This window comes from Petaurus breviceps, unplaced genomic scaffold (genome assembly GCF_028583685.1).
Source record: "Petaurus breviceps papuanus isolate PSGF00001 unplaced genomic scaffold, PetGlider_PUasm1.0 90845, whole genome shotgun sequence".
NCBI classification, from domain to species: Eukaryota; Metazoa; Chordata; class Mammalia; order Diprotodontia; family Petauridae; genus Petaurus; species Petaurus breviceps.
In genome coordinates, this window is record NW_027187359.1 from 7,561,531 (window position 1) to 7,582,609 (window position 21,079).

General features: G+C 41.6%; 2 protein-coding genes across 3 annotated transcripts in view; both read left to right on the forward strand.

Annotated features, from left to right (window-relative positions):
- Positions 1-5,757, forward strand: part of DPYSL5 (dihydropyrimidinase like 5) — a 133,485-nt gene extending 127,728 nt beyond the window's left edge. For both annotated transcript variants that reach the window (XM_069072031.1, XM_069072032.1), the window contains one exon: positions 2,763-5,757. In XM_069072031.1, the coding sequence (XP_068928132.1) occupies positions 2,763-2,848 (86 nt within the window). In that variant the 3' untranslated portion in view covers positions 2,849-5,757. The remainder of the gene's footprint in view (positions 1-2,762) is intronic.
- Positions 1-21,079, forward strand: part of TMEM214 (transmembrane protein 214) — a 131,929-nt gene that overhangs the window by 2,661 nt on the left and 108,189 nt on the right. The gene's annotated exons all lie outside the window — the stretch shown is intronic.

Here is a 21,079-nt window from a genome sequence, read left to right on the forward strand (position 1 = left end):
GTCTTGCTCCCTGTGAGGCCAACTCTCTAACCACTACACCATATTGCCTCTCATAATTCTTACGTAGATAGATACTACATTAGACAAGTGCTGAGATGAGAGAAAAAGAGGGATCTTCTGGATATATCCAAGACCTTCTCACCTGAGACTCTGCCAGGCTTGGACCAACATCTTAGCATTTCCCAGTCCAGCAAGTTTCCTTCCTTTCCATCTTTTTGAGGGTCTTGTCTATAGCAAGGTCTACTCCAGCACTGACTCAATGCCCTGGTGGATATTATCCCTGTGGATTCTGGGAACCCATCTCTAATTCCTCCTGTCAACTTTCTGGGGCCATGGGCTACTTCGTAGCAAGGATGGTGTCTTCATATCTTCTGACATGTAATAGCTACATATGGATAAGCAGTGACCTCTTGATGGCAGGTGCAGAGATTCTGGAATTTATAAAATGTTCTAAGGCCTGCAAATTACTCTGCCTTGGGCAGAACTGTATCGACCATCATCTCTCCCCTAGAAAGGCTGTAAAGACCACTCTCCCAGTGTTCCTAATTGGAACTTCATCTGACTTCATTTCTAGATTCTCACCAGCTATAGCAGCATGGTAATTGGATTGAGGAATGATCTGATACACTGATCTAGGAGCAGAAAGGGCCTTTTATTTTTTCCTTTAAAAAAAACATTTCTGTTGATGCTTATTGTCATAATTTAATATATTTAGAGCTTAAAGGGACCTCAGAGGTCATGTAGTACAAGCCCTAAATTAACAGATGAGGAACCTGACCCTGTATTTATATCCTAGTCATTTCCTTTTTAAGAAATGTTTATTTTTCACTTAACCAGAATTGTTTTCTCCCTTCTAACCACATCTCTGGTCAAAGGGTATACATAGCTTAGTGATTGGTAATCTAGTGACCAATCATAGTTATTTCCCAACCACCTACCACCTATACTGAGCCCTCCTTTGTGGCAAAAACAAATAAAGCAAAAGCATCCCATGCAGAAACCTTGTTTGACAGTGTATATAATATTCTATCTTAGTAGTTCCCCACTTCTCTGCTGTGAAGGAAAAGTTTCATTTCAAGCTCTCTCCTCCAAGACCTTCACTAGTTTTTCCCTTACTCGGAGTTCAGCTTTCTTTTGTAATCATTGCATATTTTGTTCTCAGGAGTAGGAGTCTTTCACCTCTATTTTCTAAGAATGTCCTGATTTTCTCAATGCCTGCATAGTGTCACGATAGTACCATGTCAGAGGTATGCAAAAGAATGCAAAACCTCTGTCAAGGCAGAGTTTCCACTGCTGTCCTTGATCCCACCAGTCATAAGGAGTAGAATACAAAACAGAAGAGGAACCCCGCCCCTCTGTAGTCTGTGGTGGGAGGGGGTGGGGGATGATATTTTATTTTGAGATTCAAAATGCTTGCCACTGGCCCACACATTTGATGGTTTCTTCTTTCCATCATGCAGCCTAACTCAAAGGGTCCAAGGTGTGTTGATTACCTATCTCCTCCTGCCCTCTGGCCTGCTAGAACCATCAACTACCCCAGGGCTTCATTAAATTAATTCATCCACAAATGTAGAAAACAAACACTTCCCCATGCAGAACCACATATGGTCATCTCCATTCTTTCCCCAGAAGGAAACAGACCCTCTGTCCCCACCCTAGTTCTCTGAGCCAGAACTCAAGAAATATGACTTACATATGCTAGACCGTCCTCAGGGTTGGGAGAGATCGTAAAACAGATAACTGGGAGAAGAGAGCTATGAGGCTATCCGGTGAGAGGTCTGGAGAGACTGCCTTATAAGATGTAGATGGAGGATCTGGGGATGCTTCACTTGCAGAAAACTCAAGGGAGGCGGCATGAGAGCTTTTCTCAAGTGTCTAAAGGACCATGACGTGGAAGAGGGATTACACTTGTTTGCTTGGCCATAGAAGGTGGAACTAGAAGCAGTGTGAGAGAGTCTCTGAGAGGCAGATATAGGTTAGATTTCAGGAGAAGCTCCTGTCCCAATAGAGCTATCTGGAGGTAGAACGGGCTGGGCTCCCTCACACTGGAAATCTCTATACCAAGGCTAGATGACACCATTTATCAGGCAAATTGTAGACAGGATTATTGAATATAGGTTACATTTCTGAGAGCCTGTCTAGTCCTGAGATGTTTGTGTTTCTCCCCACCTTAAAACCTATTCTCTGGCCTTCTCGATGACATGGGCATCAATCCTGTGCTGGCAGCCTAGATCTAGAACTCAGCTGGTTCTATTGGATTTCATGGATCTCTTTTAGTAACAGTCTTGGTATCCCTTTATCTCTTGGACTTTGGGGTTTGGCTCTTTAATTTCTCAATACAGTGAAAGATTTTTAAAATGAAAACAACCTTTTGAAGTTTGGTAAGAAGTATTTATATATTAGCAAACCCTTTCCAAGAGGGGGTCCCTGCCTGCTCAGATCCTTTGACTTCATACATACCACCAGAAGAATCACTGGGTGCCAAATTTATATTAGTATGCCCTCAGCCCAGGACAGAGCTGTAGAATATAGACTGGGCTGTCCAAATAAATCAATCAATAAGAAATAAATAAATATTTACTTAGCACCTCCTATGTGCCAGGCACTTCTCTAAGTGCCAGGAATACAAAAAGAGGCAAAAACAAAAAACCAGTCCCTACCCTCAAGGAGCTTACAATCTAATGAAAGCAATCTAAGTGAAAGCATCGTGGGCATTTAGCAAAGTTAGCAGCATCTCACCCTCTGCTCTTCTGCCCTTACAGGTTCTCAAATCGATGACCATGTTCCAAAGCGAGCCTCGGCTCGGATTCTCGCTCCCCCCGGTGGCAGGTCGAGCGGCATTTGGTAAAGACGCTGACCAGCCTCCCAACTAAGGATGCAGCAGCAGCTAGCCAGCCCACCTTCTGGCCACCACTGCAGGTTGCATGGGGAGGCTGGGCCAGACAGTCCAACACCAAGAAGGCGGGAGGGAGGGGAAGGGAAGGGCACACAGGACATTGGGGAGCACTTCACATGTCTGAAACGTCATTCACTATGCTTTGAGCCAATCCTAACAAGCACTTTGGGACGATGCTCCTCTTGCTGTAGTCCTTTCCTTTCCTGGCCTCAGCAGGCTGCATCTGTGGGCCAGGGGGGACCCGGCACTATGCACTGACCGCAATGCATAGGCAGCATCCTCGCCCCAACTCTCACACCCGCCTCAGGCTGTTTGCTTTGTGAGAAAGCATCAGCTTGAATGGTCTTCCTAGCCTGGCCAGCCAATGTCCAGGGCACTTTGGCAGAAGTGTTTCAAAAGAAAAGGCCTCCCTGCTCCCTTCCCGTGCTCCTTCCTATTGCCCCCCCCCTCCTCAATAACCACATTCCCCAATCCCACTAAATTCTTTGCTCCCCAGCCATGTCTAAGACTCCCTCCCCATCCTATAGTTACTGAGTTCATCAGTGGTCCCTGTTCCAAGCCAAGGCATTCATACAGATGAAGCAAATGAACCCTTTGCCAGCTCCCTCTTCCCTTCCCTCTTCCTCCCAGTCACCCTCCCACACTTACAAAGAACAACAAGCAGCCAAGAAGAAAGAGTTGGGAGCTGGTGCGAGGCCTCGTGCCATGCGCGTGTAAATGATTTTGTTTTGCACGTTTGGTTTGAGCAGTGGTTTGGTTTGATTTGTTAGTGCATCATGTGAAAAAAAAAAACAGTGCTTTGTGTCACTTAGCGTTAGGATAGAAATGGGGATAGACATGATCCTCAAGAGATGCTGCAGTCAACACCAACCCAAGAGGCAGGGCAGGTATAGAACAGACCCCCATCCTCCTTTCCCCCACGTTGGGTCTTCCTGATGGTTAAAGGGCAAAAAAAGTCCTGGATTCACCCTCCCCTAAGCCCGATAGATAAGGACACAGCTCCCAGATCCTCACATGGACCAAAATCAGGAACCTGATCCTGTAGAACGGCCTGGGCATCTATTATTTTAAAAGTTCAGACTTGTATGGTCTTACCTTCTCCTTGCTGAGCTCCCTAGGGAGCTGACCAGAGCTTTCAGGCAGAGGCCTGGGCTGTCCTCCTTTGCGACTGGTGAGAAACCTCCTGCTTTCCCAGAGAGGGGGGAAAGGAGAAGCAGGAGGGGAGAAGGGTCTAGATAAGAAGAAGAGGAGGAGTTTAGGGAGGAAGGCTACCAGGGTCCTATAAGGCCGTATGTAGGACATCTGTGGCCATACCTCCAGCCCGCCTCACCCCCATCTCTGCCTGCTGCCATCCTCTTCCCAGATTCCTTATATCTCAGTCAAGCCCTTCCCCGACCTTGAGGAGATTTTTTACTTGAAAAGAAAACAAGTCTTAGGGATAGTCTGCCTTCCAACACTGAAGACCACTGGGCTTTTTATAGTAAGGATACTCACACTCTTCAGAGACCTCAGCTACATGGGGTGGGATCTCTCCCTCTATTACTTATTGAGTGACGTTCTCTCTCCACAGAAAAGAGGATAGGAGGAGTTACTTAGGCTGGGAGATACCCTCCTTTTCTTGGATTCTATTTCAGTTTCTTAGTTTTAGCCCTGCTCTTACTTAGACCAGTCTTCCATCTCCTAGAGCTCACAGGAAGTCAATCCCCCATGGCTCCCAAGCTCTTACAGGAACTCAGCAATGCCCCCTTGTTAGTCTCAGGCCAGAAGTTGCCAGAATTCCCCCAACAGCTTTGATCTTGCACCCTTGCTATGGAAAGGAGGCATGAGACAACTTCTGGCTGCCAGTCTTCACCAAATAATTGCAAAATTACTTGCAGAATTTGCCTCCCATGAATCATTGACGGGGTATACCTGTGTTTGTTCTTTTTCCTATTATGGGCATTCAGTCTAATGCAAAAATCCTTAAAGCTAAGTCCTTTGTGTCTAAACTAGGACTAGTAGAATATTAGAAGCTTGCTTGGTATTTTGAACTCTAGCCTGCTGTGGCATTTTTACACCCAGCCTCTACTACCAACCCAGTTTCAGTCTCTCATTAGCACACTGGAGAGGGCAAGTCACAGCTGGCCAGAAGATAAAAGGCAGATAGTTGGTGTGGCCAAAGTAGATTACAGGGGGTTCTAGATGTGGTAGCCAAGTAGGCAATAGGTTGGTCAAGACACAGCACATAATGACTGCAGCCTGGGGGGAGAGCGGGGGGCTAGTGAATTCTGACAGTCCCGTAAGGCCTATATGGCTGCTCTGGTCTCTAGTCTCTCTGTGGTCCTGAATAAGACAACTATTACCTTTTTCCCCACTTTCTATGCAGCAGGACTGGGCAGATGCCAAAGAGCATAGGAGAGAGCTGACCAGCAGGGCAGGCCAGAAATACCACATATTTTTGCTGGCAGAGCTTTTCCATACAGGTCCCAATACTGGAATTTTAGAATTAAAGTGCCCAGTTCAGGGAGGAGGGAGAAAGGGGAGTAGTGGAATCACATTCCTTCTCTCACCAAAATTACAGGTCTGAGAGGTCGTGATTTCCCCATCCCATCCCTACCCTCCTGACCGCTATCCATGACCCACTGGCACCAAAAAGCTTCTAGCTGAAAAATCATGAGGTGGTCCAAAATGTCATAAGAAATAGCCAGCGTCTCCTCTTCCCCTCAACCCCACTTCCCCTTGCCCCTTTACAGAGCCCAGAGCCACCTGGAAGACATCCTTGTCTCTCATGGCTGGAATGAAAAAGGGTCTCTGGTTGCATTGAATGCAGCTCTCAAACTGGTCTTGTACTTGCTGGAATAAATGCTGTTTTTCTTGCCTTAGCTGCTCTCTAGGTTTGTGGGGTTGTGTTATGGGAACATTGTGCTACTACTGTGTGTGTGTGTGTGTGTGCGTATGTAGTGCTAGGAATCCACAGTAGGTCTCTGTCAAGTCTGTACCGTGATGAGGGCTTTTTGGACTCTGACCCAGAAACCAACAGAACCAAACTGAAACCAAAACCTTCCTCCAGCAGCAGCAAAGGCGGCAGGCATGGTCTGGGGTCAGCATGGAACCACCCCACAGCCCAGGCACCCAAGTGACTTTCCTTATGCCTCCGTAAATGTTATGGTGCTAAGAATGTGTCAGTCCCAAAATGACACACTTTTCCTATGCTTTAGCCACCTGTTTCAGACAAAACAACAACAACAACACACAAAAAAACACCCCAACACATTGTGTTCTGGTGCAGGTTTGTATTAAACTGTAGCTACTTCTCACTTTGTCTCAGTTGTGTTTTTTTAAAGGAAAAAAATGTACACGGAACCTCTCTTACTGAACTTGGGTACTCAATATGCAAAGACTTTTTGAGAAAGTACTGGATTTAGGAGAGAGAAAAGATGTCCTCCATTGATTTATCTCCCCCGACTCCCAAATGAGCCTTGCTTTTTTTAGTCATCTGGAAGTCCTTGACCCGTGAACCTTTTCTCATTCTTAGTCCATGCTTTTAAAAGCTGATTCCCTGACTGATAATCCTCCACATATCCTTTTTTATAAAACTCACAGAAATCTCTGTTCCTGCGGTAAAAATTGGTCACATAAGTGACTACAAACAGGACTGATTCTAGTCAAAAGTTTGAAACAGACAAAATTTGTCCCTAAATCCCACATACCTTCCTTTCTGTACCCCTTTCTTTCCTCTTTCCACCAGGTCCTCAATACTGTTTCTAGTTGTCCAGAAACTTATCCTTCAATGTCCTATATCTCCCCTCCCTAACAATACCCCAAGTTCAGAATTACCCTCCCGGGGTAAAGCACATTTGTAAATTTTAGAAGAATCTGATTTAACCAAAAAGAAAGAACTTCTTAGGATGGGATTCTTAAAAATCATGGTAAATTGAAGAATTTTAAGGAATGTGGGGAAATTATTAAAATGGGTCTTATACATACAACTTTGAGACTGACATGATAGGCCTTGACTGAAAGAACCACATGGAGTACCACAGTTAGGGCAGAATATTTGGCTGTCATAGAATTTTAATTACCAAGCAGGGCTGTTGACCAGGTCCCATATAATAATAATAATAACAATAATGAACACCTTGCTGTCAACCCAGTGCTCATCTTCATGGGATTTGCACTGTATCCAACACTAGATGGGGCTTGGGCTCACAGAGAGCTGACACCCTCCCTTCCCTAGCCTCTCCTCTTTTGTGGTGGCTCTGCTCATCCTTAAGGTTTTCGTATGGATTTATCCACTCAGAATCTTGGCTTGATGCCCCCACCCACTAGAAGATAAAAATGCCACTCCTCCAGCACCTGATGTTTCAATAGAATTTATTTATAAAACCATAACAGACATACACAGTTCTTGAAATATAACATTAGAAAGGGGTGGGGGGGAATCAAAGGCACTAGCATGGGCAGCCTTTCAAATTACAAATCCTTTCTAGAAGAGGCAGCCAAAAACCTAGGAGCTAAAATTCAAACCTCCCCACTTTGTTGCAGGCAAGCCAAAACCCACTTAAAACAAAACAAAGTGCTTGGATTCAAACTTTTCCCTCCCACTATAAGGAGGGCGCGTATTAACAAGCCACAGCGGAATAAGGCGCTGAGGGTACTTGGCTATATCCCACATGGATGCTTTCCTTTCTCATCAGCCTCCATTCTGGTCCCTCCTTTGTTCATTGTCCTCCTGCTGCAGGTCACTCAGTCTTGGCCATGCCTCCCAACTCTCACTTGGATCTAGCCCACAAAGAGTGCACTGGCAATATTAAAAGTCATATGTTAGGTGGCACAGTGGACAGAGCACTGCCCTTGGAGTCAGGAAGACCTGAATTCAAATCCAGCTTCAGACACCTGTGTGACCCTGGGCAAGTCAGTTAGCCCTGTTTGCCTCAGTTTTCTTATCTGTAAAATGAGCTGGAGAAGGAAAGGAAAAACCACTCCAGTGTCTTTGCCAAGAAAACCCCAAATGGGGTCATAAAGAGTTGGACACTACTGTATGATGACAACAATTAAGAAATCATTAGGAGACGGCAGCTAGGTGGCGCAGTGAATAAAGCACCAGCCCTGGAATCAGGAGGACCCGAGTTCAAATCCAGCCTCAGACACTTAATACTTACTAGCCATATGACCTTGGACAAGTCACTTAACCCCAATTGCCCTACCTTCCAGAAAGCAAAAAATAAAATATTTTTTTTTTAATTTTAAGAAAAAGAAATCATTAGGATTGTAAGTCAAGCTATCACCATCATTTCCTATCTCTTCTATTTCACCAAAGTGTATATGTTCCTGCTCAGTTTGACATCACACCCCAGATTAGATGTTTTCCCTCCTTGTTCTGCCTCTCACATCCCCTTGCTCAGCCTCTTCGTCCTGGAAGAACTGGGAAGAGATGTATATCCTAGCAGACAAGAATCTGTAACCCCAGCCAGGTTGCATGGGATACAGTTGAGCATCTGTGAACATCACAAGCAATGTAATTTGGTATGTAATAGTCATAGAGGATCATCCTGACTACATGATACATTAGACTTGCACACATCTAATATTAATGCAGGTGGGAAATGTAATATAGCATATCAATCAATAACCATTAAATATCTGCTGTGTGTCAGGCACTGTGCTAATCCCTGGGGATGTAAAGACAAAAATAAAATTCTCTGCCTTCAACTTACATTTTATTGGGGGAGATGACACATATGTATATAAGTAAAGTATGCAAAATCAATACAAGGTTATATGGGGGTGAAAAAGGCACTAGAAACTAGAGGGATTAGTAAAGGCCTGTTGTAGAACATGGTGCTTAAACCAAGCTCTTTCTTTTCTTTTTGGAGGGAGGAAGACAAGGCAGTTGGGGTTAAGTGACTTGCCCAAGGTCACATAGCTAGTAAATTTGTCAAGTGTCTGAGGTTGGATTTGAGCTCAGGTCTTTCTGACTCCAGGGCTAGTGCTCTATTCACTGCACCACCTAACTGCCCCTAAACAAAGCTTTGAAGGAGATGGGCTTCTGAGAGACAAAGGTGAGGAAGGAGTGCATTCAGGGGATTAGGGGCAACTTTTCAAAAGATGGAAGCTAAGCTGTTGTAAGAAACAGCAAGGTGGCCAGTTTGGTTGAAATGCGGCATCTGTGAGGAGGGTGTTAGAGACTGAAAAGGGAGCTTGAAACCAGATTGTGAAGAGCTTTAAGTGCCAAAAGGAAGAATGTGTATTTAACTCTAGACATATTAGCCATTGTTTCGAATTGGAAAGTGGGCATGGTCAAATCTGTGCTATAGGAACATCACCTTGGCTCCTGTTTGAAGAACTGCTTGAAGAGGGAGAGACAATTATAATAAAACTAGCATTTATATAGCACTTAAAGATTTACAGAGCACTTTGGAAATATCTCATTTGTTCTTCGGACAGCCCTGGAAATAGGTGCTGCTATAATTCTTATTTAACGTATAAGAAAACTGAGACCAACAGAGGTTAAGTGACAACCAGGGTCACAGCAAGTAAGTGTTTGAGGCAGGATTTAACCTCAGGTCTTCCTGACTCCAGGTCCACTTATCCACCATGCCACCTAACTCTCTCCAAGGTAAGGCAGGGTGATCAATTAGGACGTTATTGCAAGAGTCCAAATAAGAGATGATAAAAAATTAAAGTAGGTGATAGTCTTTTGAGTACAGAATGGGATAGACAAAAATGAAGTGGATGTAAAGCTGACAAGACGTTAATTGATTGGATATGTGATATGAGTGAGAATGAGATGCTGAGGATGCCTCCAAGGTTACAAACCTGAGTAACTGGAAAGATAGTGATATCCTGAACAGAAACAGTGAAGCTAAGAAGAGGAGTGGGTTTGGGGGAGGGGGGAAGGAAAATAACAAATTCTGTTTCGAACACATCAAGTTTGATATGCCCATAGACATCCAGTTCAAAATGTTTAATGAGCAATTGGTGAATTGAGCCCAGAATTCAGGAAACTTGAGCTAGATATGTAGATCTGGGGGTCATTTGCATAGTGGTGATTAATTAAAACCCAGGAAGATAATGAGGTCTCCAAGAAAGAGGACGGAGCTTTGGGAGTATTGTTAAGGGGCAGATACAAATAATGATATACCAAGGAAGACCAAGAAGAAATGGTTGGAAAAACAGGTTAATCAAGAGAGGGGCGTCACAAAAACCCAGAGTATCCAGGAGGGGAGGGAAGTCAACACTGTCAAATGCTACACAGAGATGCAGATGAAAGAGAATTTATGAAAATTCACATTTGGTGATGAAGAAACCATTGGTCACTTTGGAGAGCAGTTTCAAGTGAGTGATGAAGTTGGAGAACAGATTGCAAGGGATTGATATGTGAGAGTAAACAGCTTCTTCTGGAAGTTTGGCTATGAAAGAAGAGAAATATAGAATGGTAGCCTGGGGGATTGATAGTCAAGTGAAAGATTTTTTAAGATGACAGCTGTGTATAGTAGGTGTTAACAGGATGGGATAGACAGAGTAGAAATCAGTAAATAAGGTGAGATTAAAGATTGAGGAGCAGAGGATTGATTCTGAATGTAAACTATCTGAGGAGATGAGAGGGAATGAGATCAGGGGTTAATATAGAAGACTTGACCTTGACTTAGAGGACTACCTCATCAGAGAGTGAAGTAAAGGTACAGTTGAGGATGGAGGATAATATCAATGAATTTTGAGATAGAGAGAAGTGGAGAAGAGGAACCTGATGGCAACTGACCTCTATTTTTCTAGTAAAGGTTTCAAAGTGCTCAGTTGAGGGGTAGGAGGAGACATGCTGTCGGAAGTTTGAGAGAAGAAAAGGTTTGGAACAACCTCTATGAGTTCAATAGAGAATCAGTTGGGCAGGAGTTAAAGGACTGCCTTGCTGCATTGATGGACCAGTTGAGATTAGATAACATAAATTTGTGATGGATCCAGTCAAGATGGTTGTTTTCCTCTAGCACTGTTCAGCTGCACCTGAGTCGAAGCAGAAGAGGCAAATGATAGGGTAATACAGTACAGAGGCTTAGTAAAGCATGAGTAATGACAGGAAAAGGGGGGAAAAGACTTGAGAGTAGAGTATAATTGAACCTGTTAACTATAGGGTCAAGACTGCAAAGGAAGGAAAGAGGCAAAACAGAGGTGATAGATGTAAAAAGTACCGAAGTAATGAGGGAATGGGGATCACTGTAAGGATGAAAAATAGCTTTAGGAAGAGGAATCAAGAGGAGTGATGGCATGATAGGAGGTTAAGATCAGACAAAAGAATTTCAGAATTCTTGATTATGGAAATGGGACCCTTGTGAGTAATGGTAAAATCAATGTGTCACTATCCCTAGGTGGGGCTGAGGTGGAGTCAAGGAGTAGGGCACAAGTGTTAAGGCAATTGAAGGACTGGGAATTTCAAATATACTTTAAGGTGACAAGCCTATCTCCCTTCTTGTCACAGGTTACTTTCATTCTTTTAATAGCTATTTGCATCACTTTAGACTCACATAGCCTATGGAACAGAGCATTTGTAACTCATAGTCTTTCCTGTCCTATAAGTCACAATCAATTCATAACTGGCTAATGCCCCCTCCCATTTCTAAAAAAGCAGAATCCAACTTAGTGTTGGTAAAAATAGAAGTGAATTGTTGACAATCCATACTTGAAAGTGAGCTCTATATACATAGTCTTTGAACTTCTTAGTGACAGTCCACAACTCAAGAACTTTAATTTGTGTATGGGAAAATGAGACTCATTATCAATAAGTTTTCTACTGGAAAAAGCAATGTTTCTAATGACCATTACTCTCTTGATACTACTTTCAAGCTTTCCAAGCTAGTCTCAAAGTATAACACAAAGGGTTTGTGTCAGTTTGCAGAGATTAATATTGATGCATGAGTGAGACAGTTGATCAGATCCTTAAAAGTTCATTCACATTTCTCATCCAAACAATCATTAAGTGGTATTAAAAGGACCAGTTCACATTGCTCTTTATTGCCCTTCTGCCTTCAGTTCTTTCCAACCATGTACTCATAAGTGAGATAGATAATTGAGTGACTGAGTGACAGTAGAATAATTCTTCACCTATTTCTTAAGAATAGCCACAAAAAAGGGAATGAGTCAACCTTACTCTCATTAAATTTGGCTTAGGGAGGAAATGACATACACACTTAAATAGGGTATCTGGCCCTACAGCAGAGTAGGGGGAAGGGGATGAGAGGGGGGATGATGGAAGGGAGGGCAGGTTGGGAGGGGAGGGAAGTTGGAAGCACCACTTTTGAAAAGGGACAGGATCAAAGTAGAGAATAGAGCAAGTGGGGGGGGGGGGGGGATAGGATGGAGGGAAATATAGTCAGTCTTTCACAATATATCCACTATGGAAATGTTTTGCGTAGCTACACATATATAACCTATATTGAAATGCTTATCTTCCCAGTAAGGGTGGGTGATGAGGGAGGAAGGGAAAGAAAGCTTTAACATCAAATGTTTAAAAAATTATTATTATTATCATTTTACATGCAACTGGGAAATAAGATATACAGGCACTGGGGTATAGAGATTTATCTTGCCCTACTGGAAAGTTGGAGGCGGGATGGGGGAGGATATAGGAGAAAGCAGATTGGGGGAGGGAGTATAAAGTGGGATTGCTGTTTAGGGGTGGTGGGTAGGGGAAAGATGGGGAGAAATTTTGTAACTCAAAATCTTGTGGAAATGAGTGATGTAAACTAAAAATAAACATAAAATTTAATTTTAAAAAAGAATAGCCACAAAATCCAAGAAAGAAACCTTAGTTCTCTAAGGCTCTTTGGATGTAGCCAGCTAACAAGTAACATCTTCTCTAAATCAGTGCTCACTCCCTACTGAGAATATAATCTGAGTATTTGGCAGAACCTTTGTAGATATAGAATTTATCAATTAATAACTTCAGTGAGGCATCTTCTACCTGATCTAACATTTTCATTAGTCTTTTTAATGTTCTTCCAATGTCTTCCAAAAGACAAAACCATTCACATATGCCAAACAACCAGATTATTCATATTTCCAACTCCTCTCTAAGTCACTGAAACATGGCATTTCCTGTAAGTTTGTTAAACTGTCCTTTCTTTATCTTCTGCTACGATTAGATTCTGATAGCATCTTCCATGCAGATTCTGCATTGAAAACCACTAACTTCCTCATAAAGAGTCCAGGCAGGGCATTTTAACCTTATGGAATAGAATACTGGTGGGCCTTAATCCAGACCTTCTAAATTATCTTCCATACCACCACTATGAGCAAAGAAAGCATTTGTACCACAAGGTTTTGTGATAATCCTATTGGCTAAGAGGTCCTTCAGAAATGAGGCCTTTTATCCCTGAAAGGAAAATCTTCTGAAACTACTTTTGGTATGGGTGAGTGTCCATGGGTGGGAGTCATTGAGGTGGACTCTGGGATAATAGTTGTAAAGCACTTAGCCTACATGCCTGGCACATAGTAGTTGCTTAACAAATGCTTGGGCAGCTAGGTGGCTCAGTGGATAGAGTGTCAGGCCTAGAGTAAGGAAGACTCATCTTCCTGAGTTCAAATCTGGCCCCAGACACTTACTAGCTGTGTGATTCCGGGCAAGTCATTTAACCCTGTTTGCCTCATCTGTAAAATGAGTTGGAGAAGGAAATAGCAAACTACTCCAGTATCTTTGCCATGAAACCCCCAAATGTGGTTGTGAAAAATCAGACACAACTGAACAACAACAAATGTTTGTTCTGTCCCCCTCCTTGGGGACATTCCACTCATGTTGTGAAAATACAAGCATCCTAATACTTTTAGTTTCTTCTTCAAATTTTTCTTTCATTCTTTAGGCACCAGATTTTTAAATTCAACCTCTTTGAGCCCACTTTTAAAGTGGGGGATACCCATATGCCTTCAACACTCTTGATCATCATTTTTTCTATCTTCTTATAAACTTTTGCATAGAAGGCATGGATTTATAGAGTGAGCATATAGACCCATCTCAGAGACTACAATATTCTACCCATATGTTGAATACTAGAGCTGAATCCAATCAATGTTGAAACACCAGAGCTGTTCCCTGGGTCTAACTGTGCCAGAATTATGTTACAAGCTAATACCTAAGACTTCAGGGAACTTCAAATTCACATAGATGTAGCTCCAATATGAAAAGCCTTTCTTACCCTAGCTTCTGTATTAGCTATAAAAATGTCTTTTGTGGGTGCTTTCATAAAATTACTGGAAGATAATTGTCATTTGAGATCCACTGTCTAGCCCAGCAAGACATTCATAGGGAGGGAGTATAGCACAATGGATTGAGGGCAGAACTTGGAATTTAAATTCTTGGATTCAAAAATCTAACTGTGTCAAGTCACTTAACTTTCTGATCCCCAGGGTTTTCATCTGTAAAGTGAGAATGCTAATAGTATCTATAGTGTCCCTATGACAATCAAATAGGATAAGGTAGGCAAAGTATAAAATTCAAAGTGCTTTACAAGCAGGAGTTATTGTTATTTCTTTCAAACACCATGATTCAACATAAAGAACACTGAACACTGAGTCACAGAGCATGAGTTCAAATCTCAGCTTTGCCACTTACTGTGTCTGTGACCTGGGGCACTACATCTCTTTGGGTCCCAGCTTCCTCATCTATAAAATGAGAGAATTGGACTAGATGGCTTCTAAGGTCCCGTACAGCTGTATATCTGTGATCCTATGAATTCAACCTAGAAACTAGTCTCATGGAAGCAGTTTCCTTTTCACGCACACCTCTTCCTTTCTATATTCTATGACAATTACTCCCAGTGCTGGTTTTGTAATATTACAAGGTGTCCTCAATTTTATTTTTGTCCAGATCTGTGATATCACCATTATAGGGAGCTCCCAAAGAGGAAATGTCCTCTATCAATCTAGCAACTGTTTTGCAATTAATAGTCTTACAGAGTTACTTAGGACACTGAAAGGTTGTGACTTGTCAGTGGTCATACAGCTAATATATGTTAGAAGCAAGTATTGAACCTAGGTTGCCCTGATTGCTCGATTTCAAGTATTGACTGACAACAATCCAGTTATTTATATTTTGACTAACACCAAGGTTGGTTTTCTGTCCCCCCCCCACTCTTATTTGAATAGCATGAAATTCTCAAAAAAAATTTTCCCAAGCAATTTCCCAATTTAGTTTATTTCATTTTTTTAATGCTACATATTACTTTTAAGGCTGAGGAATGTATTCTGAAACTAAGCAAATAAAAAATCAGAATAATATAGTGAAAGGAAAACTGAACTTCAAATCAGAAGACTTGAGTACATGTTCCCAGTCTACCACTTGTTCTTCTAGAAAGCACTTAGCCCCTCCACGCCTCCATTTTCTTCATGTGTAAAATGAAGACTGGACTACATGATTTCTAAGGTCTCTTCTACATCTAAACAATGTAAATTTATAGAGAAGGATTTGTCCTCTTTCCCCTCCAAAAATAAATAAATAAAACCCAATACTAGGAATTTAAAGCATTTCCTTCTGAGCAGAAATTAACATAAATGGCAAAAGTCTTCAAATGAGCAGACCATCTTTTTGATAGAACCATTTGTTACTCACAGTGTAGCTTTAGCTGAAGATAGAGAGTTTCTCAGAGATGGAGGGATGGATAGAAACAGTACTAGCTGTGGGTTGCCCTGTGCTAAGACAAAACTATGGGTATTTACAGGGAAAATAATCATAGAATCTTCCTGTTGGCAGAACTTAGAGGTCATCTGGTCCAACCTTCTACCTAATAAAGGAATATCTCTATATTGATCGTGTCAAACTCAAATTAAAATGGATCCCTGCTGACCACATATTAACTTAGAGAACCACAAAATAACATTATCTATATTGTACTGCATTTTTATTTATCTTGTTCAACATTTCTCAGTTGATACAAGAGAGCAGATTGGGGGAAGGGGTATTTAGTATGCTTGCTATCTTGAAGTGGGGGGTAGGGGAGAGATGGGGAGAAGATTTGTAACTCAAAATCTTGTAGAAATGAACGTTGAAAACTAAAAATAAATAAATAAATTCAGATTTTAAAAAAAGAAAAGAAAAAAAATTTAACATGTCTCCAATGGCTCTGCCTGTAGACCTCCATTTTGACACCTCTGGCCTAGAATACTGAGATGTATAATGACTTTCCCAGGGTCACATAGTCAAATGTGTGAGAGATGGGATTGGAACCCAGGTCTTCCTAATTCCAAGGATGGCTCTCTATTCACTATGCCATAGTAATTATAGTGATGGGAAGAAACAAAGAAAAAGAAGAACATTTTAAACATTTTAAAAATACACAGAAGGGAGCAGCTAGGTGGCACAGTGAATAGAGCATGGACCCTGGAATCAGGAGGACCTGAGTTCAAATCTGGCCTCAGACACTTGACACACTTACTAGCCGTGTGACTTTGGGCAAGTCACTTAACCCCAATTGCCTTCCAAAAAAAAATAAGCAAATAATAATAATAATAAATACACCCAAGAGGACAGAATTTTAAAGTTCAGAAGGAGCCCCAGACAAACAGGGAAATAGTGACACTATCATAATAAATTTAACATGGACTTAAAAAAACAAACATCTGTACATAATAGAGATTCACAGTTTCATATGCGATCCTCTTTTTCTAGTCATTATATTTGGGAATGTTCATTTTTTTCTATGTTAATTGACCACCAATTTTTTTCTTCATTTTAAATGTATACTTATTCACACTCAAAGATAATCAGACTTCTTCCTCTCTGTTCTTAATGAAAGATAACCATAGCTACTGTAAATGGTAAATGATCTTGAATAATTCCTATAGGAGTCAGTCAGCCCAGACTCCTGGGCTGGAGCCTTTCCTAGAAAGGAACTGGATCTCAAAATTCTATTCACAGCTCAACTTCATGAATTGAAATGGAGGTAGAATAAGCAGGGAAATCATGGTACCAGAGTTAGACATCTTAAGCACCCAAACCCTCCAAATCAAGTGCTTTTTGCCCTAACTTCTTAGGCCTTGATTTGTTTTCTGATCTACTCATTTACCAACTGTTCCTTTGAAAAACCTTTCATTTACAACCATTGTGGAGAACAATCTGGAATTATAGCCAAAGAATTATTAAACTGCCTATATATACCCTTTGACCCATTGATTCCACTACTAGGTCTATTAACAAAAATAATTAGGAAAAAAGGAAAAAAACCTGTATGTTAAAATGTTTATAGTTGCTCGCTTTGTGGTGACAAAGAACTGGAAATTGCAATGATGCCCATTAATTGGGGAATTACTGAACGAGTTGTGGTATATGATTATAATAATACTGTGCTATAGGAAATGATGAGCTCAATGATCTTAGAAAAACATGGATAGTTTTGCATGAAATAATAAAGAGTAAAATTAGTAGAACCAAGAGAACACTGTGTTCATTAATAGCAATATTATTCTAAGAACAACTTTGAGCGGTTTTTTTTGTTAGTCTTGCTGTGACATCAGCCCTGCCTTAACATAGCTCAATACTAAATCTATGATCCCATGATCCCCTAAGAATTTACCTAGAGCCAGGGTAAAAGATACAGTACATTTTAGCCCTGTGTTCCTGGTACTGGCAAAGAGGGTTAGGTTTCTAGTAATCCTGCTACTTGGAAGAATAGTTCTTTGAAAAATTAGGTGTTATCTACTGGCCCAAAAGGTGAGCTAAAAGAACGGGTATTTTCCAAAAGCAGGCCTGCTCTACCACGGAGAAGAAGAGGAGCAGACAAAGGAAAGATCTGCGCTTCCTTGGCCCACCCTGGTTGGATGTGATGAGGGAGGGAATTTGAACAGAAGCTCCTCTGAATAGATACGTGTTGTGTTTAATAGGGCATCACTTGTTAGTTTGGTAATCTGGGTTCTTCTCTCCCCCCCCCCCCGCATTACAGATCATGATACCTCTATAACTTTGTCAAGAGCCTTCAAGATTTGTTGATGTATCTGTGAAGTATTCGTCACATTGTCACCTCATGAAGCAAAAAATAAAAATGCAAATACTTAAAATAAAAGTTTAAAAAAAATCTTCCCACCCAGAGTCCACAGTGGGGATGAGGTAAACATCATTACATCTGTTTCCTTTCCCTGTCTTTCCTGGATAAAAGCCTCAGTGCTCCAGTTTACCATAAGGATTTTAAGCAGCCACCGTGTCTAACCAGGGATCTTCTTAACCCTTGTGGGAGAACAAGGAGATAGAAAGAAAGTGGGCATTTACTGAAATCGAGATTCTATCACTGACCTCACTTTCCTCATTCATTAAGTGAAGGATTTGAATTGTTGATCTCTAAGATCTCTTCCAGTCCTAAATCTATGATCTCATGATTCTGATCTCATTCAAGGATTTGGGTGGCCCCATGACACAGTAGCTAGAAGGGTAGTAGAGGGATTGCTAGATCCTATCCTCAAAAATTGAACTTTGAGTGCCTTTAGCCCTTACCCATTACACATTGGAGTCTCTCATGCAATAATAATCTTGCATATAAGATGGGAAGAATCAAAAGAAGCTTAGATCACTAGGGAAATAAAGCCCCTAACAATGCCCTTTCTTAATGGCCCGTTTCTCAGAAAGGTCTTCAGTCCATATGCTATCCAATGAAGTGCTGAATGCATGAAGAAAAGGCCCAGAAAAAATGATATTTCTTTCCCACGTTTGAGATATGTCTATTTATATTTCAGCTTGAACTAGTCACCTCTTCATTCCTATTTTGTGATATGACATAGGACGTAGTTTCTACCCTTATTTTCCTCTTTCTCAATATTTCCTTTCCTGGGGAGGCTAGGTGGCACAGTGAATAGAGCACCAGCCCTGGAGTCAGGAGGACCTAAGTTCAAATCCGGCCTCAGACACTTTACACACCTACTAGCCATGTGACTTTGGGCAAGCCACTTAACCCCAAATGCCCAACAAAAAGCAAAAAAAAAAAATACTTGGGGTGCCTAGGTGGCACAGTGAGTAAAGAGACGGCCCCAGAGTCAAGAGGACCCGAGTTCGGTTCCGGCCTCAGACACTTAACACCCACACAAAAAAACTAGCTGTGTAACCTTGGGCAAGTTACTTAACCCCAATTGCCCTCCAAAAGGCAAAAAAAAAGATTTCCTTCCCTATGATTTGGACAAGGATTGAGGTCTTTGGAGCCTATTGGGTAGCTGCATTATCAGTAGAGGCCTCCAGATGGTCCCTTTAGCCCACTGGGGTCTGCTCTGTTCTCAGGAGAGAACAGGTTGCTCCCCAAACAAGGTAGAAGTGCCAGGGTCAAGAATACCTTGACCCTCAGCTCCACAGCCCAACCTGGTCAGGTCAGGAAGGGTGATAATAGCCTCAGACTATCCCTCCTCATACAGAGCCCCCCTTCTGGAATACTATGTAATTTCTAAGGCCAGTATGAATATGTGGATGTACTCTAGGATAGGCATGTGGGTCATCTTGCCTGGGAGTTTGAAGGGCATCTCAGTTCATGCAAGGGTAAATCCAATCCACAATGGCACATCCATCCTTGGCAAATCATCTATTCAACAAGTTGGCTTTCCACACTAATCTCCTTCAGCCAAACCAAATAAGCAAATTCCTCTTTTAGGATACAATTGTCAAATATCCCATACATATGGAATTGATCCATTTTCATTTCAAGGCCCTTTCTCATTTTTAACTGTACCCTAAGATAGGAATCAAATGTATGTTTCAATCTCATCAAATACTGTTGACATTTTAGAAGCTCTACAATATATTAAAATTCCCAGAATATTAGAATTTTAGAGTTAAAAGGAATCTCTTTTAGCCTACTTCCCTCACTTTACAGATGAGGAAACTAAGGCCCAGAGGGATGAAAAGGTTTGTCCAAGGTCATATAACTAGCTAGCTTCAGAGTTAAAACCCAAATCTTCCATGAAGTTAGAATGTGGCTCTATTATTTCAAAATCTTAATATCTCAATTTCTAGTGAGCCACAGAAGACCACTGAATCCCTCTACATACTTTTAACTTCCCCAGAAAAGTATAAAACCCACAAATCATCTGCACATTAGGGCAGATTACAAAAAAATGGACACATACCCTGTTTACTATTACATCATTCCAACCTTTTGGAGATCATGCATGATAACCAAGCTGGAATGGACTTTCTAAGGCTACTCCAAATCTAACTTTTGCTCCAGGGTCACCCGGGTCACCATTGAATCTGAGCTAGAATTGGGCAGGCCTTTAGAGTACATTAAAAAAATAAGTTGTATCTAAGGATTCTTCATGTATCCAGTACTTCATCAGACCCCAGGCCAAAGCCTGGCCCTGAGCACCCTAGGAAGGGATACAACCTATACATCTCTGTATGCCACCTTTTCCTTGACCAGGAAAGAATATAGTTTAGGGAAGTTTTGAGTGTTTATCTCCATGTTCTTCCTGATACATTTCCCTCAACAAGGTCCTGTTCTATGTGAGACAAAGCAAAGTCCCCGCTTTGCTTTTTGGCTTAGAGAGCTGAATGCTAAGCTCATCCTCCACACTGACCCCAGCAATGATCTTTACCTCTCCAAGCTCCCTATCTCCTCCACCATGAGCTTTTCTCCTGTCATAACAAATTATCTCAGTAAGGACAACCTTTAGTTCAGGCCATCCTCACCTTTCACATGGATTATTGTGGTTTTAGCTTCTTCTGGTCTCTTCCCTCTCCCATCTATCCTCCACACAACTACTAAAATAATCTTCCTAAGCCTAAGTGACTGTGTCACTCCTCTGTTCAAAAAACATCAGTGGCTTCCTATTATCTCTAGGATAAAATACAGATTCCTCTACAACTGGGCTCCAACCTACCTTTTTGGACATATTTCATATTATTCCTTTTTTCATACTCTATATTCCAGACAAATCGGCCTTTACCTCAAACTCTGTATTTCAACTTCCACTTCTCCAGGCCTTCTTCTTAGCTGTCCTCCATGCCAAGAATGCACTCCCTTCACACTTCCATTAGCCTTTCAGAATCTTTAAGCCTTCCTTTAAGGCTTCCAGTAAAATGTATGCTCCTCAATGGCAGAGACTTTTATTTTTGTTTTTAATTTTTCGATGCCTAGCACATGGCTTAATAAGTATCTGAATTAAACTGAATGCTTTAACCACAGTGGTCCTAAGGTTCATACTGTCTGAGAACAATATTAATAGTTTAAGGGAAGAACAAGGGCACCAAGA